This window comes from Cupressus sempervirens, chromosome 1 (genome assembly GCF_028749045.1).
Source record: "Cupressus sempervirens isolate cs-2001-9-10 chromosome 1, ASM2874904v1, whole genome shotgun sequence".
Lineage (NCBI taxonomy): Eukaryota > Viridiplantae > Streptophyta > Pinopsida > Cupressales > Cupressaceae > Cupressus > Cupressus sempervirens.
In genome coordinates, this window is record NC_143118.1 from 887,090,327 (window position 1) to 887,114,082 (window position 23,756).

Genomic DNA, 23,756 nt, shown 5'->3' on the forward strand with positions numbered 1-23,756 from the left:
TGGGGTTTATTGAGAAATTGGTGGATCTTTGTAATATTGGTTGTTTGATCTTAAAGATCTGATGAGAGGCTTGAAATATCATATAAAATCAGAAAAGGGGACATTTCAGTGGTATCAGAGCTATGATCTTGCCAGCCTAAGGGTTTGTGGAAGTTTGCATGTCAGTTTTGACAACTACCCAAATCTTGCATGTAAAAATTTATGGTTGCATGCTACTTCTAATCATTTGCATGTTAGTTCTTGGTGAATTTGATGGTTGCATGTTGCTTCTAATCTGTTGCATGTCAAAATCTATGGTTGCATGCTACTTCTAATCATTTGCATGTTAGTTCTTGGTGAATTTGGTGGTTGCATGTTGCTTCTAAGCAGCTGCATGTCAAAATCTATGGTTGCATGCTACCTCTAATCAATTGCATGTTAGTTCTTGGTGTTTGAAGAAGTTATAACCTATTGGGGTTACACTCTACTTTATCCAAAATGGACAGGTATAGTATAGAGTCTCAGAGGACACGATCTTGGACAATTGATATCCAGAGTCAGAACAGTAGAAAGGATGGTTATTTAGACATTCGAGATAAACTTAGGAAAATAAGCCATGACATGTCTGAACAGTTGGTTGAGCACCACCGTATAATGAATGACATGTTGTCCGACCTAGCTAAGGTGGATAAGTTGACTGGATTTCTATTTGGCAGATTTTCTCATAGGGCAGATGATAGAATTAACAAGAACTTGCATGAGGAGTTTGAGAAACTAGCTTATAGCCAGGCAGAGGTCTCATATTCTACTCCACCACAGGAGGTAGTGAGAAAGGATATTACACAGATTGATAGTAATGGTCAACTTGATACTCAAATTGAGACAAGTGTATACAGGTCGTTAAATGGTGATATCACAGGTATTCAGGATGGTATAGTTACAACAAGTAGTGACTACAGTGTAGTGGGTTCAGATGATGATTATGAGGATGTTGTTGTGCATGATGGTGAGATACCTAGTAGAGATGAGTAGACATTGAGCATTCATGACTTTGCTGAGAAAGAGTACCAGGCACAGTTAGATGCTTCAACACATGAAGTTGAGGCTGGTAGTACTTCACATGATTTGTCCAGCCAGCTGAAAGTGAACAAAGACAGTATTGTGACTTCATTATCTCATCATGATAGGTATGTGGAGTTAGTTGGTATTGGTCATATTACTCAGGTGAGGAGTTTTCTTGAGTTACTAGCTGATTTTAGTTTACAGATATGGACTCGAGATTGTTATATTGGCGTTTGGGATTCAGTTGACTGGAGATCTTTAACACTTTTTGGTAGCAGTGTTTGTTTGGGTGCTATCATGGATTTGATTAGCAGATTGCACGGTGTTGTCTTTTCTTGTGCCAGCAGCTTGTCTGATGTTTGTATTAGTTTGTATACACCGGTGTTGGGCTTTGTTCATATATCTAGTCAACCATACTTGCTAGAATGTGTTGATGATCTTTCATATTTGGCAGTGTGTACAGATGAGTCCTAGGATCATATTGGCCTTGATGACATCCAGGAGGATGCAGTGGGCAGTTTTGAAGACTTAGTTTCCTTGGGTACAAAGGAGTTGGACAGTAGTGCTATAGTTTTTGATACTCCGTATGTTGATATGAGCTTTAGAGTTGATTCACAGGATATGGATGGTAATACTCTAGAGACTAGTAACTTTGAGGATACTCCTTTAGACAATGCATCGGAGAAGGTTTGTAGGAGACAGTCAAGCCAGTGCCATCATGTGTCTAATCAGTTGAGAGTTAGTGAGCGAGACATTGCTATCGCTTGCCAACATTTCGATGCTACTCGTCAATTGTTAGCAGTTTATGGATGGAGTTCTCCTACTAGTGATGAGTAGGGAGGCAGTTATCTTTCCTTGACAGAGTTTCACTCTTTATGGGAGACTATCCAGATTCTGAGACAAGATTATATGCAGTTGGTAACCGACAGAGATTATCTTATGGAGTGGGGCAGTACAGCATATGATGCATTGTTGGCCAAGGAAGATGAGGTGAGTGAGGTTACTGAGCAGCTTGAGGTGACTTCTGAGATTCTTGAGAGTACACAGTTGGCTTTCAAGGAGTCACAGTTTCATTTGGCTAAGGTGACCATAGAGTTAGAGCAACTATAGTCTTTACTAGATTCTGTACAGTCACAAGCTGTGGTGTCTGATGATCTGAGGATGTCCATGGTTGAGATTGTCAAAGATAGTGGAGATGGGGATGCATCCATCCTTGATACTAACATTGGCATATCGGGTTCATCCCCACCAGAGTCAGGTTTAGTTGAGTTGGGTACTGTAGCAGATTGTTGTGGTATGCCTGACATGGTGGTGACCTCTAGCACTAATGGCACGAAGACTAGAGATGCTATATCAAAGACCATGTGTGATGTTGGTGAGCCAATAGTTGGCATGGTTCCTGCTAGTAATACTACTCCCTTAGCGATGTCTTTAGAGGTAGTAGTCAGTTCCAACTTGGTTAGTGATCGATTGCAGTTAGTTACATCTGGATTGCAGTCTGAGCCACTGACTGAGATTGGCGCATTCTATCAGCATTACATTGTGAGGTATGCTCATCAATTTACCTTTGATGACCATGTTGATGAGATGGTGATACAGAGATGTACTTTGGTTCCTAGTGCTTATCATCAGTTATGGGATAGTTTGATGCCTCGGGATGAGAGTTGTGATGGGCACAACATGGCAATAGGTTCTGTAGTTGACAGCTTGATAATACGTGACTTAGAGTAGGAGTTTCAGAGTGATGCTTCAGCGGGTGTTGTTATTGATTCTACTCCTTTGGCTATGACATCTCCTGACTTGGTGATCAGTCACAGTGGGTTGTATCACTTGTTCATGGTGAGCTGTTGACTAAGGTTGGTTTTTTTTATCAACATTATATTGCAAGGTATGTACATCAGTTAGCATTTGATCCTTGTGTTGAGGAGTTGATGGCAGGCAAATTTGGTTTGGGTTCCAATTCTTGTTGTTTATCTTGTGATGGCTTTTCACCATCAGGGGTGCATGGGAGTTATGGTTATGAGACAGTGGTCGGTGATCTACAGAGTTGTGTTGACTGCAGGAGTTGTATAGTGTGTGGATTCTCCATACTTGGTACAGTTTCATTCGGCAGCATTCACCATTGTTGCAGAGTTGGATTGTACATTCCGTATAGGCCAGTGGAATGCGTTAATGGTATTTACTGTGTTGGTAGTTTGATTTGTCCACTTTACTTGGGTTTTGATGTTCTAAGAGTTGGTGTCTCATGGGTTTCTAACTATGGAAGTTGTGACTTTGGAGTTTGGTTGAGCAGTAATTGTCAGTTTGATTATGGATTCCTCTTGGTTATATTGCAGAGGATATTGCAAGAGCCTATGTTAATTGACAATAGTATAGTTCATGACTACATTTGGGATCCAGGTGGATTGATTGGTTTATTGTTCAGCCATTGCTTGAGGACAAGCAATATTTGGAAGGGGAGGACTTGTCATGTCCTCTTTTCAAATAATTAAAAATAATAATCTTTTCTAGGCAGGCAGGCCCAAAAAGGTGAAGTTTCAGAAAAAAGGGGATAATCTTTGGAAGCTAATGGACCAATAAATGAAAATTATTATTAAAATATGTTTTATTAACCCCTCTTGGACATGAGTTAGGGTTATGCCCTCTTTTAAGGAGTTTGGAGGCATTTTGGGCTCATTCCAGAACTTGATTTTTGTGCATTGCTTTGTTGTTCTTCAGAGGCTGCCAAACCTGTGGAGAAGGAGACCCAAGAACGGGAGTTTGCAGGTTTTTAGGAAGGCTAAGGACGGGAGTTTGAAGCCATTCCATGTGCATGCTCATGCAGAGTTTGCCTTTGTGCTGAACAGTGCAGATTTGTGGGTTTTCGGGTGTGTTTTTTGTAAGAGTTTGGTGTTTCCAGTTGAGTATTTCATATCAGTTTGGGTTGCTGTTGTATTTTAGACTTTTAGATGTTAAAATAGAGCTGAATATATGTATTTGGTCGTGATTATACTTCTGTGATAGATTATCAGTGCTTTTGTGGTGTTTTCGGCTATTTTGTGTTGTTTTCAGGAGCTCGATGAGCATAGTTTTTGTCCTACGTTTGTGAGTTGTTGCATAAATGCTATACAGATCTGGAAATGTCATTTTGTAGGTCGTTATGCTGCTGAAATTTCTATAAAAATATCCATTTCCAGATTTATTAATAATTTGTGAAGTTGTGAAGTTTTTGGCACTATTTCGGACATACCCGATTTGGGGTTTATTGAGAAATTGGTGGATCTTTGTAATATTGGTTGTTTGATCTTAAAGATCTGATTAGAGGCTTGAAATATCATATAAAATCAGAAAAGGGGACATTTCATTTATCATGGATGATGATTATACTAAATGTTAACTCAAGAACTGGAAGAAAAAGTTCCATCCACAAACATGAATGTTATGTTTTCAGAAGGATGCAAGGATGCAAGTGAGAAAGACAATCAAATTAAGTCAAAAATTATGATATAGTAAATACAACAGAGAATAAAAGAAGTTCAAGCAACACAAAATAGTTTAGTATCATTTCTAATCTCCAATATGAACCTTTCTTAGCATCTGCGAAATTTCACAAGTCAAGTTCAACTAACCTCCTCCATTAGATCGCCCATTCTGATCGCATCTTGAGGTTTGAAATTTCCTGCACTATTGCGAAAATGACTTTTTCTTTATCATCTATCCGCCCCTGCATGCATATCCCCAGGGCCCTATTGGGCCATTGGGTAACTAATGAAACGAAAGGAAGAATGAGCGGAGATCAACCAGGGGTAGTGGGGAATGAGTAAAATCCTTGAAATCTCGCTTCGCACAAGGGCAAGGCAAGTGCTTCCATGTCCATAGGATCAAATTGGGAAAAGCCCTAATATTACCCACAAATTTGTCAACGTTACCCGCATGAATGAAGCCCCAATTTTGTTGGTGCCACTCAAAATATAACATACGACATAATATAATGCATATTTTTTTTTTCTTTTTTTGTAATGACCCGAGTTGGTTGAAATTTCAACCAACTTGGGAAAACTTAGGAAATTTTCAACCAATGCGGGGATGAAAACAAAACAAAGATGAAATCATAGCTTTGGTTGAAAATTTTGGTAGAAAAACAAGTGCAAATGTACTAGGGTATGTGTTTAGAAAAATGAAGGTCAATTTTCTCCAAGAGCAACAAGTACATGTTCCTATGTAATGAAGTTCAATGTTGTGAATGGAAAACCTTTAATAAAGACTTAAATATTTTCGTACATGATGAGTGGATTACATTTTAGTTTGAATAATTGATATCTAAAAGTATGATTTTTCTCTATTTTCTCAATTTTTAATTCTATTTAAACCAATTATTTTTTCTTTTTCTTGTTTGAAAAACTAAGCTTTCACATACACCACATTCCTAGATTCCTTGAGGCAGCTCACACAGCCAGAGGGATCACATACAGTCTAGTTCACCATCTTTTGGTGGTTTTGTGTCTGGGTGGCCCCCTATTGGTGGTGTTGCTTGTGCTGCTTTAGACTAGCTCAATTTAGGTAGAGATTCTAGTTCGTCCTCCTGTAGTTTCTTTGACTTTCCCTGACAACTTATGAGTGGACTATTCCAGACTCAGTGCTTGACCCCACAAATGACTAGAAAAAGAAGAATGATCCAAACCCTCCTCCTTCAACTGGGATTGCATTTGCTGCCTAGAGTTCTCTATTTATAAGTTTGCCCAAGTTTATTATAGTTGGTGTTTAGCAAGTGATTATTTTTCCTCCCACCATAATTTTTTTGATTAGTGTTCTTATGTTTTTAAATTAATTTAATAATAAACCATTTTCATTTAAAAAAACAAAAGGTAATTTGACACTTGACTCCATTAACTGTCTTCTAAGGCCAATCCCGGTGATGAAATACAAATAAAAAATACAGCAACATAATCAAAGTAGAAGAGCACCCGCTACGTGGACTGTGTACAATTGTTTATCCTTTTCTAGGAAAGCAGAGAATCTTTACAGCTTTGGAACTAAACAATGTCCTTAAAATTCTATGCACCAGATCACGTAAATCCAAAGCTTCATGGTTTTCTCCTCTCTCAAATCCAATATATATGTAACAACAACAATTTTTTGAGTTCTCGCAGTGCTCACTTGCATATAGACATTTCACGTGCCTTACTGGATCAATACAAAAATCAGAATCTGGTTGAGGTATGTATTCATATCCGTACTCAGATTTTTTCCTCTTCGGCTGATCCAAACAAGAAAACAGTATGTAGATGTTATGGTTTTGAGAACTTTACTGAGTTCTATGAACCCAAAAAATGTATATGTACACGAGCTCACCTTCCATAAGTTTTGGGGGAAGAAATAGAGGAGACTTTTGCCCAAAATATGATTACTGGTCCAACAATCCGTTTGTGCACACAACAGTCCCAACAAGAACAAAAGTATCTCTGTTTGATTCAGCATACGCAATAGATTCAGGATACACAAAAATTTCATGTGGAGTAAGGCAGTCTGCCCTTTTATGTAATCCTCGGTGTTGGAGAGTTGCCGGTGGTAGTGGGTATCGAAAGGCGTTCTATATACATGAAAAGTGCAGTTATGCAGCCTTATGTTCAGGCCAGCGCAGTGTATGTAGATGTTTGGGATGGGATGAGGAGGAAGAAATTGAGGATCAAGATGAATGTTTGTCGATTTGTGAATTAGGCGATGAGGCCCAAGCAATTTTGAGTTTGCTAGTAGGAGATGGTTGCAGAAGGAAACGAGTCCTCAATGAAATGGACTCATCCAAGTCTTCTAAAGTAAGAAAAAGTTTAGAGAGAAAAGCATTTTATGCTGAAAGAACAATCTCAGGGAGAGTTTGGATGGATAGATCACGTTGTGCAGAAAAAGTAGATGTGGGAAATGGTGCTGGACACCTGGGTTCCGAGTATAGATGGGGTAGGTTTTTTAGGGAGAGTGCTAAAAAGGGCACTGTGGAAAACAAAGGAAGTGTAAGAAAGTCATATGGGGAGAGAGAGAGGTGTTGTAAAACGGGCTCAAAGGCAGCCGCGAGTAACTTGAGGAGTAGGATAGATTGGATTTCTTCTTTAAAATTGGAAAATGAGGAAGTAGTAAGACCAGATAGTTACAGAACTGATTCAGGTGGGTCAATGAATAGGTCAAGGATGACTGTGAGCTTCACCTCTGGAGTAGGTTCTCATAAGGAAGAAGCATTGCAAAGGGGCTATGAAAAAAATGGTGTAGAAAAATCGGGGAAGAAATCAAACAACAATAATATTACATGGGCCTGTACAGTAGGAACCCAAAAGCAGAACTTTTTTCAAAAGGGCACCGAGGAAGATGGGTTTGACGTTGGTGCAAATGCAAATCATCACAAGGTGCAACTCCAGAACACAGTCCAGAATGCCAACAAGAAAACTGATTCCGTGACATCATTGTCTGGTCAGAGAAGCGGTGTGCAGTGGTCTTCTACTGTAGGATCCACCCAGTTGAAAGAAGCAGAAGAAGAGAGTGCCAAGAAGTCTTTCTTTGAGGTGTCTATGAATGATTCAAGTAATGTCCAGCACGCTTCTATGAAAGAGGAGAGCGAATTGGTTTTGTCGAGCAAAGGGGAGAGTTCTGGTGCGGGTTTGATTTCGGACGAGGATCCAAGGGACCAGCTGGTTCAAATGGTGCCAAACAAGGGAGGACACTGTAGAACTGGTGTGCCATCTGATAATTTAAGGAAGATTTCGGGCTGGAATTGTGCTGCAGAACTCGAGGAAAGAGACAAGGTGAGTAAAAATAATGAAAAGTATTTTCAAGAGCAGGACGAATTACATACAAGCAAAGAGTATGAGAAAATTTCACAAAAGGATGGAGCAAATTTGGTTCCAAGAATGGCATCCGGTGGTTCAAGGAAGATTACTAGGTTGAGTTCTATCTCGAAAATGGAGGGGCAAGAGATAAGAGCAAAGACTTCAGAAACATCGGCATTCCAAAAGCGGGATGAACTTGTAAAAAATAACGGGAGAAGTTCTAGTACAGAGGTGGAGGAAGTAAAAAGCCTAACAGAAGAGAATGAAGCAACTGCTTCCAAGAGGTTCGGTTCACTAATATCATCAAACAGAACAGCTCAGAGGTTTTCTGAAGACTCTTTCAATTCTGGAAGCATTGACCGTGCCAGCTTAGTGCCAGCACAGGAGCAGAAAACATCCACTGTGGTTTATAAGAAGGGTAAGCGAGATTCTCAGGAATTGCTTAAAAGTTCATCATATTCATCTGTACTCAGCGAATCCTCTCATTCAGCCATGCACAAAAATCAATCTACTAAGATTATTGAACAGGTAAATAGAACTCCTGAAAAGTTAGCTCAAAGTTCTTCCAGCAAAGCAGAAGTGGATGTATCGAAAACTTCTAGTGGCTATGAAACAGGCAGTAAAAATTCCCAGAAGCTACTCAGTAATCCCTCTCATATGTTATCAAGCAATGATATATTACAAAAGGTAACGGAATCAAACAAGAAGAAATCTGCCGCAGAGATTGAAACAGACACAACCTCGGGGAAATCAGCACAGACTAGACTATCTAATGAGTCCGATTACAGTTTGGGATTTGCTTCAGCTGAAGGAAATGAGAAAACTTCTGACGAGTCACTTTTGGAATTACGCAATCCTCAGTTATCGACACCAGATTTTCCTTCGGAAGGGCCTTCAGAGGAAGTATGGGCTATTGCAGGTTGGTCTTCACGTGAGGAATTTGAGGAACTACAGTATTCTGGTAAGATAAAACATGAAAAGGACTCTAAAGAGTCTAAACCATTGACTTCTGAAGAGACATCAGATGAACTACAGAAAAGCACAGATGAGCATCCCATTTCTGAAGTGGAGAAAGACCAGATGGCCATTTTGGAACAAAGGAGAAAGGTCATTATCAAAAGGCGATCAAGAGGGATCTGGAGCTCTTTTATAGATTTTTGCTGTAGGCGTTGGGGTTTAAATGAGGTATCAGATAATTCAACACTCAAATCAGGTTCAGCCAGACCTTCAACTGAATCTCAACATGGTGAGGAATGGTTTTCTGTACCAGATTTGGAAGATCGGGAATGCATTGTAAAGGATAAATCACACAAGGACAAAAAGGAAGTGGTAGCGAAAACAAAGGCAAATATTCTCATTTCCAGTACAGAAGGAAATGCAGGTGTCACTTTAAAGGAAGCTGAGAAAACTCAAAAAGAAACGGCTCACAAATCTGCCCTAAAATGGGATTTAGAAGTATCTGCAGATGTGTCACAATTAACTAGAAGGTGTGTTTCAAGTACTGCAAATAAGGGGCATGAATGCCAGGAACAAGCAAAAGAAGAGGTTACACATGTTATTAGAGTTCCTGGGAAAACTGAAAGTAGCCACCAAGGAAAGGTGCAAAATACTGCTATCAATTGGTCATCAGAAGGAACATCAGTGGATGAATTAACATTGTCTAGTGAACCTGTTTCAAGTCGATTATATGAAGAATGTGATAAGTTGGACCAAGAAAGAGGGAAAACAGCTTTTTTAGACAAGGATGAATTGGATGAACAAGAGGACACTGAAAGGGTAAATCAAAGCTCAGAAATTGAAGAAAACAATATAACAACCAAAAAGATCAAGCGAAACAAACAAGTTCCCAAGGAAACTTTTGTGTCATGGGAGGAAGCACTTATACTTGAAAGTGAGCAGAGACGAGAGGATGAGAAATTTATGAGAGAGGCTCTTTCAGAGGCCAGAATGGCTGCAGATGCCTGGGAAGTACCTATAGGAGCTGTTTTGGTTCAAAATGGAAAAATCATTGCCCGAGCCCACAATTTGTAAGTATCAAACAAACAATTCTGTAAGACACGTGATGGCATATCTTGCAATGGTATTTCAGTAATATCTTTTGCTCCTGATTTTTCCATTACTACTCACGGAGCATTCTATTTTTAGCAATTGAAGTACCCTTGCAATTTGAGATATCCTGCTTGAAATTGATGGAATTTACATATTCCAGGGTAGAGGAGGCCAGAGATGCAACTGCACATGCAGAAATGCTTTGTATTCGTTATGCATCAAATCAACTCAAAACATGGAGGCTTGCGGTACTTAATGTGCTTTTACCCATCCCATATTTTGCATTTATTATCAGAAATCAAACTACGTACACTATCGCTGACCATAGTATAACATTGCACTTCTAGAAATTTTAGACGGTGAACAGATTATTTGCATGGATGAGTAACCTTGAACAATATTGAAAGATAGATCACTTTGTTTTGCCTCTCTCCAAATTTAAGTCTTCGTCACTTTGTTTTGGCTCTATGCACTAGAAATTTATGATGAAATTGATGGCAATTTCCTCTTTAGTCTTAACAATTGACAAATTCGTTTGGTGGTAAATGATTTTGAACTGTTGTTGGTAACTTTTTAGCTGATTGTCAAAGCGAAGTTGTATTTTTTGTTTATCATATTAGTTTTCAAGGTTTATCAAAAGTGAACTTTGGGATGCTAATTGAAACTTCTCCATTCAATGATACATTTTCACTTCTATTGTCTGTGGTGTATTTTCTGCTAATATCCTCTATTCTGTATGATTTAGGAATCAACTCTGTACGTGACATTAGAGCCATGTGCCATGTGTGCTGGGGCCATTCTTCAGGCCCGGATTGGGACTGTAGTCTGGGGAGCTCCTAACAAGCTTTTGGGAGCTGATGGCAGTTGGGTCAGGTATGTGAAAACAAGACTTATTTCTTTGTTTGAAAAACTTGCATTTGATATTTCCAAAATACATGAAAATAAATCTTTAAGTAAAATATATATTAATGATTTATTTTGTATTCATTTAATTTTACCTTTGAATGTATTCACATTCTCGTCAGGGCTATCTAGTAAATAAACATGTGCTTTTAAAGAACTGATTCATGAAACAGAAACGTTTTTATGGAAGATTTGAAACTGCATACGTGCTCAACATTTTACTATTTTTCTATTTTTTTTTCCTTTCTTTGTCTTAAGGCAAAATTTAATGTCTATCATCTTGGAATAGCAACACGATAACCAGTCTTGGCATTCAGAGATAGAAAATACAAGATGCAGAGATAAAAGAGCCAATCGTTCATGTAGCTTTTGATTAGATGTTTGATGATCATGTAGTTTGATAAGAGACTTTGCATCTGGCACCAAAATTAGAAACCCAACTGTGATAACTTTGTCCTGGTTTGTCAAGTTTGATAATATTTATCAGGAAGAAGAATATAATGTTATAAATTAATTACAGTCTGTATGTTACTTATGAAACTGTGGTGGTTAGCTGAAAAAATGTTATCATGTTATAACGTAGACACATTCTTATTGACTTGAAAAATGATGGATCAATATGATATTTGTGGAGTCAAAATAAGGCATGTCAGAGTAAATTGTTTACTGAAGCATATACTATTAACAGAATAAATGCTTACATGTTCTTAATGCTTCTTTTTTTTATGAATAAGGCATATTCTACTTTTTATTGATTAAAAGGATAATGATACAGCATTCATGGAAAGAGATGGGTTGTAGAAATGCACACCCTCAGAGTCTAGGCAGTAGGAGGCCAGACAAATATAAAATAAGTAAAGGGCAGAGCCAAGTGGCAAGAGCAGCATTGGTAGGAGGGGAACCCTCAGAGTCTAGGCAGGAGGAGGCCAGACAAAGATAAAATAAGTAAAGGGCAGAGCCAAGTGGCAAGAGCAGCATTGGTAGGAGGGGCATCATGGTGATCAGGTTTATCCCATTCATAGGGAATAGTACCATTATTAATAGGCTTCCAGTTAATATGACCATTCTTTTCTTGATTTTGTGCAGGCTGCTCATAATGAATAGGGGAAATTGGCAACAATGGGGGTTCTCTTAATGCTTTTAATAAGTTTCCATCATAGGTTGAATCCCTTGGAATACATTTTGGAATTTGCAACCTGAAAGAATTTTGTTTTTACACCTAAGTATTTAGCTATTAGTTGGATGCAATAACCTGGTGTTCCTGTGAACAAAACTTGTTAACCTGGGCAATATGGTTTGTGTTTATTGTGTCTGACAAAATATAATTTTGATTAACAAACCTAATTAATCTGATTTCAATTTTGATAGATGCATTCAGATTGAATGTGGAGCGATACCTTCATATTAATGTGTATTTCTAATTGTAACTTGGATTAACTTTTATTTATTTATAGAGTAATATTTAGATTAATGATTATTCAAATAATTGCTTATTTAGGACAAGTCCGCAGATTATCTCATGAAAGTCTATGCCTTGATAAATTGGTTGACTGTGTAACTGTAAGGTTATTGCCAACAAGGACCAAACAAGACCAAGTAGAAGGGGAGACATTTTCAGGAGAACTCCCTTGGTGTTTGGTGGCAGTTCACAACAGACCATTAGCAGGTAAAGCCAAGAGGCTAGGTGTCAATTGCTAGAACAACTGGACTAACTGCATGGCCTAATAGCATTAGCACAGGCAGAACCAAGAGGGTAATGTGCCCGTGGCAAATGAATCCATCTTGTTAAGGAATTTTTGATAACATAGATGCATGGGAAGAGGTGAAAACATCAACTTTGATACACCACTGGAAGGATAGCCAACTGGAAGAAGCCAACATTTTGCATGTGCTAGAAAGACCAAGGAATGCTCTTCTCATGATGAAGGGGAAATCCTGGACAGACATTCTGAGAGTTAAAGTGCCAGCTAGATTGACCAATGAAATCCGAGGAGCTCAAGAGTTTAGGATAAATATCAAGCGAGGCTGTTTGATGAAGTTGCTGAAATCATGAGAAAAGAGTGGAGTGTCACAGCAGATAACTGAAGGACTGATAAGGTATGTCTGTGCTGAGCTTGGTAATGTTAAACCTGTGAGAATAAATTTGGGGTGCATGTAATTATGTTTTGTTAATGTAATGAAACTATGTGCTAGGATACTCAATGAACTAAGATAAATGAATGCTAATCATTTTTTGGAGGTCTCAGTGGATTGATTGTAGCCACCACTAAGTAGAGAGTAAAGCTTCAAGCTGGGTTGTAGCCCTGCTGATTGGATTGATTGTAGTTGGGTATACATCCTGGTTGTAGCAGTACAACCCCCACTTTGTTGTAGCCGAATTTTCTTGATTCACCTTTGGTTGGGCCTAGTGGAGTGGTTGTATCTCTTCCAAGTTTGTGTATGTGAGTCTATTTTGTGTCTCAGTGTCGAGTCTTCTATGAATGTGGGTGTTCGCCTACATGTGGCGAGTTTTGCCTACATGTGGTGAGTGTTTAGTATGGGGATAATTGAGAATGCTGATGATGATATTTTCTAGATGGCCGAAACCGGACAAAATTCTAACTGGATGTGACCTCTGGAAATGGTTGGGCAGCTCACCATGTCCTCATGGAGCTGTATACCCTGCCATGATACTTGTCTTTTGTCTCTGAACAATGTCATTCGCACTGGTGATAAATCAGTGATATCTAGACTTGTGTTTATTGTTTATAACTAATTATAATGTGGACTCAATGAAGCTTGACTATCCTACGGTATAATGATTGTAGTATTTAGGACTAATTTGTTTGGATGAACCCTTAATTGCTGTCGCCCTAGCATGTCTGCAAATAAAGGGGTAGATAATGCCTATGATTATACACAGTTCTTCAGGATAGTACAACAGGAAGCAAAGGGACCATTGATAGGTGAAAGATGGTCTTCATATTCCTGTTCAAGTGATTGCAGAAGGCACCTTGGAGAATTGAGTTGGTTAATTTTACAGTATTGCTTGAGATATGTTACACATAGAGTCAAGAGTATAACATGGATGAGTATAACATATCCATGTTACACTCTTCAATTACACTCTTCAACGGTCTATGTGGTAATCTGCAAGTAGTCTAATATTCTTTTGTATTGTCCTAAGAGATACAATTATATATTGAATTGTTTCAATTATAATTTATGTGGAATTAATGGCCCAGTGTCTGCATAATCCTCCTTGAGGGCTTGCGAATTGTATATGTATAATTTGGATCTTATATATGTCAAGCCGTGTTACAAGACTTGGACTCAGCTCAGGCTTGGCAAGCTGATTTTTGGCTCAGACTTGAACTCGGCATTTGGACTTGGCATATTGACAAATCCAAGAAATTCAAAGATTTTTAAGGATTTAAAACTTTTTTCATGCATCATTTATTAAATTGACATTAGAGACACAATAATTGAGATAAATAGAAGCTTTGCACACATACACAAGGTCATATTGATCACATGAGAATAAATGTGACTTTGTAAAGGAAATAAGTTAAAGTAAATAGCACATTAGAAATATAAATAATGCCACTGTCAAATGTCTACAATATATATGGAATATGAAATCCATGGAATTGAAAGTTTAATATATATATCAAAGTAAAAGCTAGAACCTAGGAGACTAAGGCATAGAGTAGCCTATATCAGTGACCAGTGGACCCCGCAATATTCCTACTTATATGCCTAAGATAGGTCTTGGAAGATTCTGCAGCTATGATCTATATCTGTGTCTGAGGCTCGGCCTCAATGACATCCACATCCACACCCTCATCCTCATCATCCTTACTCTCAGTCTCAAGCTCCTCAGTGGGTCTCCTCGTGCGTTATCCTCCACTGTCATTGCCACTATCTCTACCTCTCGACCCACCTAATCAACCCATTCCAAGTCTCCATCATTGAAAACAAGATCGTCAACCTCAGTGTTCCACTTTACCAGTGGATCAATCTCCTCTAAAATGATAGATGTGTCAGAGCCCAAGATTTGTTTGCGACGGAGGTGAAGGTTGTAGTGTAAAAATACAAGATCATTCAACCTTTTCATTGCCAACTTGTTGCGCTTTTTTGAGTATATATGAATTCAAATTCTGAGAGCCAATTGATCTATTGGTCTATTCTCAAAAACTCCAATATTTTTTCTCCAATTCCTTTATCTCTCTCTTCCTTGTGCTTGCAAATGAAAGAATGCTCCTTTTATGTTTGAGAGAAAGCTAGAAACATAAAAAGTCAAACTATTAAATTTTTTTTTTTTTTTCACTTTATAATAATATAATCTATGTCTTCCGCGACCAAGTCAGGAGCTTGGAACTTGGCGAATCAGCTGTCATGTCCCCTATTTTGAACAAAATTTAATGATTAATCAATAAAATTTTGATTACCGTATAAATAAAAATAATAATAATTAAAAGTGATCAAATTGAAATATAATTTATTAATTTAATACATTACTAGGATAAAGAAATAATATAATGAAACCTATTATCTTAGAAATTAATGACAACAAATAATAAATTATTAAACAAGTTTAATAGTCAGAAGCGTAGATACAAGAAAATATTGTTTGCATCAATAGAATGGGATTGGTCATCGAGGAAACAACATTAAAGAAGCGATATTTAAAATAACAAAAGTTGAGTTGAAAACTATATCGTATCAATGGCATTTCATTAAATGAACTAGAGGAGTCACCATAGAATGATTGAACAATTGTGCATCGTTTGTCACATATGTTCATCCGGTTTGTGTTAAAGAAAGTCATGCAAGAAAACAAACATCCGGATATGGGTATTGCAACGAAGGAATCAAAGATTAGATACAATGAATATTAGTTGCATACACGAAAACAATGATACGACAGTGGTGTAGATTCACTATGGAGGGAGCAAATCGAATAAGATTCTTGAACATAAACATCTGAAGGCAGTTCGAAGGTAAAAGACACAACCACATCTAGTACCGTCAAGTCTCCGTTGAATGTTTTCATCGGCAATTAAATGAATATTAGTCGACTTACATAAGGAAACAATAAATGTATAGAAAGTCGGCTAAGATATGGTGACGGCATAAGAAGTTTAGGCAATCAAATAAAATGGACTCACAAATTGATAATCATCCAAATCATCGGTGAACTAAAATAAACTAAAGGAATTAAATTCAATACAAGATGTAATCTATTCTTGAATGGACATGACTTTTAAATTTGAAACATCACATTCTAATACATGTAAGATATATATATAAGGATTTTTTATTCTTCAAAGAGTGGGGGAGAAGCTAGAGTAGCTGGGAAGAGAGTGTTAGAATATATAGTCCACCAATATAACTAAGAGGGGGGAGGGGGTGAATCAGTTATCCAACTAATATCACAATTATCAACCTTATTAAACTTTAACCATATGAGCAATATAATCATAAACCACAACAAGATACTAATACACAATGACAACATATATATTAACTAGGGAAACCCTTTATCAGAGGGAAAATCTAGTGGGGATGGTACCCACAAGGTGATGTATTGATATAAATGTTCTTTGTTAGAGGATGGACTCTGTTAGGAGTCTATGAATACATTCAGTACATATGAGTCCCTATTAGGAGACTTTGAATCCCTATTAGGAGTTGTGGAAGATAGCTGGACCCACTGCCGAAACAACTTCAAGGATAAGACCAATGAATCCACTGTCCAAATGATTTCTATATTATTCTTTCCAGAAGAGAAATGAAATGTACTTCCTTTGTCCTGTTAACCGGACCTTTGCTCCTTCTAATCTGTAAGCAGATCACAACTCTCGCATCCAATAATCCCTTGGATCACTTTCTCGCATTCCTCAAACACTCTGCTCCTTTTTGCACTGCACTTCATACAACAATCACAACACATTACAAGCAAGGAAAACATCTTTCCTTTATCTTTGAAATAATTCCTTGAGTCAGCCTCAGGCTTTCCCAATTAATTATAATAAGATAATTAATTAATTATAATTACAATAGCACTATCGGCTCACAGTCTATACAAAACTTCACACGTACGATACTAGGGTTTGCGCACTTACTGACGTCACCAACAGACTATCCTCTATCGCTGCCTGACTGCGCATCTTCTCATTACATCTCAGATGAAAGATATTGAACAAACATCAGGAACTACTTTCCCAATACTATGTCTCTGAACCGCTCTCTATAAATTAGGTACAACTTCCGTACGTCTTCGACTTAGACTTTGTGCACTAAACCACATCATTAGGACATAATGCTGAGCATGTCCATGGTCGCACATCACCGGACAATCAAACCATTGTCCGTACGACTAAGATCTCCGTTTGCTACTCAACTAGTCATTACAAAAACCATACTATGTTGACATCAATGACAAACACAATCATGAACATAACATGTCAATACTCTCCAATGCTTAGGATACTCCCCCAAAGTAGTATCATCAGCATTCATGCTAACAATCTCCCCCTTTGGCATTGATGACAACATAGATGAAAAATATCTAAGTTCCAAGAATACCAAATAATACTCTACTGCTGCTGTTGCTATTTTCATCTTCTCAAATCCTCTTCATTAATCAAGTTTGTGTAACATCAGAGTATTCTACAATTATAATTCAACTGATAAGAAATATCTAAACTATTAACCTAAAATTCTACATCAAATTTCATTACTGATCATCAAATCTATTCTAAATTATTGACAAGAAACTGTATTCATTCTACTTTATGAATCAATTTATAAAACATCTAATTACAGGGAAGAATCTATCAGTTATAGAAATAAAGAAAGAAAGAATAAAACAAAGGTACGTACTGATTTACTTGAAAGACTTTTTCAAATTAATTGTCCAAGCTTTGACTTTGGAGAGAGGAGAAGCATTAACATAGGCTTAACCTCCCAATCACGGACCTTTTTACTTATCCCCACAAGTTCTAAATAAATAGAACGGCCCTCCTTACCTTGAGGTCAGGCTTGGGATGTTCATCGATCCAGTCATCGGAGTACTCAGGTGGGTTGAGGTCCCAACAACTATTCGATTGAATAGTTGAAGTATCAGGACAACAACATGATCATTTTGTTGTGGCATGTTCGCCCTTTATCGCCTTGGCCAGGAATTTCAGAGGTGGGTTTCTATAACCCGATCTCCACCGCTCAGCTTGACAATTTATTCTTCAAAGTGGGTTTTACATGAGCTAAATAAAATTATGTTCTTAATAACAATTACTGATAACCTTTCTTATTTATCTTGTGACAGATTCATCTACACTTTTCATCATCAGCAGATCGTTAGATCAGTGATTCCTCGGTGCTTGAATCCATTACATCTTAATTATAAGATTTTTGGTTCTACCTACTCAGTTCTTCCTTAGTAATCAGACTTGATCTTTATTACAGAACAGTTTAAAACATAACTTCACAGTTTTATATCATGGATTGATATTGGTACAATTTTTCACACAAGAAAGAAATATCATTGAGGTAGAGTCAGACATTGAAAGAGATCAGAGGTTTTATAAAATTTTATCAACTCAGTCTAAGACACTGCTCACTGTTATTGCTGAACAACTAACATGATAAGCACATGTGATGAAATATGACTCAACTTGTATTTTTATCTTATTCACAGTGATCCAACTCGGTTCAGAAAAGAGGACAGGAAATGAGATGGAAAAATGAATTCGTATGCAAGAAAATGTAAACGTTTCAGTTCACTCTTACTTGTCTGTAGTATACTGTGCATTTGGATTGAGGAAGTCTACCACCCTTACTGAAATTCGTAGCTTAAACTGCATGCAAGGATGCTTCACGTAATTACTGTTGAATGCTTGGTAATGGAATCAGATCTTAAAACAATATGTTGGTGACTGATCAGAGAGGTCGAAGGATAATTGGGTGAAAGGCCTAGGGCTGGCTGAAATGTCCCTTTTCTGATTTTACATGATATTTCCAACCTTTAATCAGATCTTTAAGATCAAACAACTAATATCACAAAGATCCTCCAAATTTCTCAAGAAACCCCAAATCGGGTATGCCAGAAATTGTGCCAAAAGCTTCACAGCTTCACCAATTATTAATAAATCTGAAAGTGGACATTTTTACAGAAATTTCAGCAGCATAACAGCCTACAAAATGACATTTTCAGATCCGTATAACCTTTACACAACAGTTCTCAAATGTAGGACAAAAACTATGCTCATCGAGCTCCCGAAATTAACACAAAAATGCCCGAAAACACCACACAACACTAATAAACTATCTCAGAAGTTTAATCACGTCCCAATACATATATTCAGCTCTATTTTAACAGCTTAAAGTCTGAAATACAGCAACAACCAAAACTGATATGAAATGCTCAACTGAAAACACCAAACTCATGCAAAAAACACACCCAAAAACCCACAAATCTACACTGTTCAGCACAAAGGCAAACTCTGTATGAGCATGCACATGGAATGGCTTCAAACTCCCGTCCTTAGCCTTCCTGGAAATCTGCAAACTCCCGTTCTTGGGTCTCCCTGGAAACCTGCAAACTCCCGTTCTTGGGTCTCCTTCTCCACAGGTTTGGCAGCCTCTGAAGAATAACAAAGAATGAGCAAAAATCAAGTTCTCCCCCATCCGCCCAAAATGCCTCCAAACCCCTTAAAAGAGGGCATAACTGTAACTCACGTCCAAGAGAGGTTAATGAAACATATTTTAATAATAATTTTCATTTATTAGTCCAACGGTTTCCAAAGATTAACCCCCTTTTTCCGAAATTTCACTTTCTTGGGCCTGCCTGCCTTAGCAAAGATTATTATTTTTTAATTATTTGAAAAGGGGACATGACAAGTCCTCCCCTCCCAAACATTGCTTGTCCTCAAGCAATGGTTGAACAATAAACCAATCAATCCACTTGGATCCCAAATGTAGTCATGAACTATACTACTACCAATTAACATAGGCTCCTGCAATATCCTCTGCAATATGACCAAGAGGAATCCATAATCAAACTGACAATTATAGCTCAACCAAACTCCGAAATCACCACTACCACAATCAAAAACCCATGAGGCACAAACTCTTAGAACATCAGAACCCAAGCAAAGTGGACAAATCAAACTACCAACACAGTAAATACCATCAACGCATCCCACTGGCCTATACGGAATGCACAATCCAACTCTGCAACAATGGTGAATGCTCTCGAATGAAACTGTACCAAGTATGGAGAATCCACACACTGTACAACTCCTGTAGTCAACACAAATTTGCAAATCACCGGCCACTATCTCATAACCATAACTACCATGCACCCCTGATGGTGAAAAGCCATCACAAGATAAATAGCAAGAATTGGAACCGAAACCAAATCTTCCTGCCATCAACTCCTCAACACAAGGATCAAATGCTAACTGATGTACATACCTTGCAATATAATGTTGATAAAAAAAACCAACCTTAGTCAACAAATCACCATGAACAAGTGATACAACCCACTGTGACTGATCACCAGCTAAGTCAGGAGATGTCATAGCCAAAGGAGTAGAATCAATAACAACACCCGCTGAAGCATCACTCTGAAACTCCTGCTCTAAGTCATGTATTATCAAGCTGTCAACTGTAGAACCTATCGCCATGTCATGCCCATCACAACTCTCATCTTGAGGCATCAAATTGTCCCATAACTGATGATAAGCACTGGGAACCAAAGTACATCTTTGTATCATTATCTCATCAACATGGTCATCAAAGGTAAATTGATGAGCATACCTCACAGTGTAATGCCGATAGAATGCACCAATCTTAGTCAGTGGCTCAGACTGTAATCCAGATGAAACTAACTGCAATTGATCATTAACCATGTTGGAACTAACTACTACCTCCGAAGATATCACCAAGGGAGTAGTGTTACTAGTAGGAACCATGCCAACTGCCGACTCACCAACATCACACATGATCTTTGATAAATCTCTAGTCTCTGTGCCATCAATACTAGAGGCCACCACCATGTCAGGCATACAACAATCTGCTACAACACCCAACTCAACTGAACCTAACTCTAGTGGGAATGAACCTGATATTCCAATGTTAGTATCAAGAATGGATGCATCCCCATCTCCATTGTCTCTGACAATCTCGGCCATGGACATCCTCGGATCACCAAACACCACTGCTTGTGACTGTATAGAATCAGGTGAAGACTGTAGTCGCTCTAACTCCATGGTCACCTTAGCCAAATGAAACTGTGACTCTTTGAAAGCCAATTGTGTACTCTCAAGAATCTCAGAAGTCACCACAAGCTGCTCAGTAAGCTCACTCACCTCATCTTCCTTGGCCAACAATGCATCATATGCTGTACTGCCCCACTTCATAAGATAATCTCTGTCGGCTACCAACTGCATATAATCCTGTCTCAGAATCTGGATAGCCTCCCATAAAGAGTGGAACTTTGTCAAGGAAAGATAACTGCCTCCCTGTTCATCACTAGTAGGAGAACCCCATCCATAAACTGCTAACAACTGACGAGCAGCATCGAAATGCTGGCAAGTGATAGCAATTTCTTGGTCACTAACTCTCAACTGATTAGACACATGATGGCACTGGCTTGACTGTCTCCTACAAACCTCCTCTGATGCACTGTCTAAAGGAGTATCCTCAAAGTTACTAGTCTCTAGAGTATTACCATCCATATCCTGTGAATCAAATCTAAAACTCATATCAACATACGGAGTATCAAAAACATTAGCATTGCTGTCCAACTCCTCTATACCCAAGGAAACTAAGTCTTCAAAATTGCCCACTGCATCCTCCTGGATGTCATCAATGCCAATATGATCCTGGGACTCATCTATACACATTGCCAAATATGAAATATCATCAACACATTCTAGCAAGTATGGTCGACTGGATATATGAACAAAGCCCAACATCGGTGTATAAAAACTAATACCAACATTGGACAAGCTGCTAGCACAAGAAAAGACAACACCGTGCAATCTGCTAATAAAATCCATGATAGCACCCAAACAAACACTGCTACCAAAAAGTGTTAAAGATCTCCTATCAACTGAATCCCAAATGCCAATATAACAATCTTGAGTCCATATCTGTAAACTAGAATCAGCTGGTAACTCAAGCAAAATCCTCACTTGAGTAATATGACCAATACCAACTAACTCCACATACCTATCATGATGAGATAATGAAGTCAAAATACTATCTTCACTCACCTTCAGCTGGCGGGATAAATCATGTGAAGTACTACCTGCCTCAACCTCATGTGATGAAGCATCTAACTGTGCCTGGTACTCTTTCTCAGCAAAGTCATGAATGCTCAATGTTTTCTCATCTCTACCAGGTATCTCACCATCCTGCACAACAACATCCTCATAATCATCATCTGAACCCACTACACTGTAGTCACTGCTTGTTGTAACTATACCATCCTGAATACCTGTGGCATCACCCTTTGACAACCTGTAAACAATTGTCTCAATTTGAGTATCAAGTTGACCGTTACTATCAATCTGTGTAATATCCTTTCCCACCACCTCCTGTGGCAGAGTAGAATCTGAGACCTCTACCTGGCTATCAGCTAGTTTCTCAAACTCCTTATGCAAGTTCTTGGGAATTGTGTCATCTGTCCTGTGAGAAAATCTGCCAAATAGAAATCCAGTCAACTTATCCACCTTAGCTGGGTCAGATAACATGTCATTCATTATACGGTGGTGCTCAACCAACTGTTTAGACATGTCATGGCTTATTTTCATAAGTTTATCTCGAATGTCTAAATAACCATCCTTTCTACTATTTTGACTCTGGCTATCAATTGTCCAAGATCGTTCCCTCTGAGACTCTGTACTATACCTGTCCATTCTGGATAAAGTAGAGTGTAACCCCAATAGGATATAACTTCTTCAAACACCAAGAACTAACATGCAAATGATTAGAAGTAGCATGCAACCATAGATTTGGACATGCAACTGATTAGAGGCAACATGCAACTACCAAATTATGACATGCAAGATCTGGGTAGTTGTCAAAACTGACATGCAAGATCTGGGTAGTTGTCAAAACTGACATGCAAACTTCTACAACCACCAAATTCACCAAGAACTAACATGCAAATGATTAGAAGTAGCATGAAACCATAGATTTGGACATGCAACTGATTAGAAGCAACATGCAACCACCAAATTATGACATGCAAGCTCTGGGTAGTTGTCAAAACTGACATGCAAGATTTGGGTACTTGTCAAAATTGAAATGCAAACTTCTACAACCACCAAATTCACCAAGAACTAACATGAAAATGATTAGAAGTAGCATGCAACCATAAATTTTGACATGCAGCTGATTAGAAGCAACATGCAAGCATAAATTATGACATGCAAGATTTGGGTAGTTCTCAAAACTGAAATGCAAGATCTGAGTAGTTGTCAAAACTGACCTGCAAACTTCTACAAACCCTCAGGCTGGCAAGATCATGGCTCTGATACCACTGAAATGTCCCTTTTCTAATTTTACATGATATTTCCAACCTTTAATCAGATCTTTAAGATCAAACAACTAATATCACAAAGATCCTCCAAATTTCTCAAGAAACCCCAAATCGGGTATGCCAGAAATTGTGCCAAAAGCTTCACAGCTTCACCAATTATTAATAAATCTGAAAGTGGACATTTTTACAGAAATTTCAGCAGCATAACAGCCTACAAAATGACATTTTCAGATCCGTATAACCTTTACACTACAGTTCTCAAATGTAGGACAAAAACTATGCTCATCGGGCTCCCGAAATTAACACAAAAATGCCCGGAAACACCACACAACACTAATAAACTATCTCAGAAGTTTAATCACGTCCCAATACATATATTCAGCTCTATTTTAACAGCTTAAAGTCTGAAATACAGCAGCAACCAAAACTGATATGAA

The 23,756-nt window shown here is 38.1% G+C and overlaps 1 protein-coding gene across 4 annotated transcripts in view; it reads left to right on the forward strand.

The window, feature by feature from the left end:
• The first annotated feature begins 5,971 nt into the window (after window positions 1-5,971).
• The window catches only part of TADA (tRNA arginine adenosine deaminase), a 61,350-nt gene continuing 43,565 nt past the window's right edge, over window positions 5,972-23,756 (forward strand). Inside the window, exons 1-5 of one of the 4 annotated variants that reach the window (XR_016354074.1) lie at window positions 5,972-9,859; window positions 10,042-10,129; window positions 10,627-10,754; window positions 11,560-11,789; window positions 11,871-12,089. Coding sequence is in view for 2 of the 4 variants with exons in the window: in XM_089792738.1 (XP_089648864.1) it covers window positions 6,351-9,859; window positions 10,042-10,129; window positions 10,627-10,754; window positions 11,560-11,608 (3,774 nt within the window). In the remaining 2 variants the exon portion in view is untranslated. Of the gene's footprint in view, window positions 9,860-10,041; window positions 10,130-10,626; window positions 10,755-11,559; window positions 12,090-23,756 lie in introns of those variants that run through there. The other 3 variants (XR_016354075.1, XM_089792738.1, XM_089792729.1) reach the window with 3 other exon arrangements.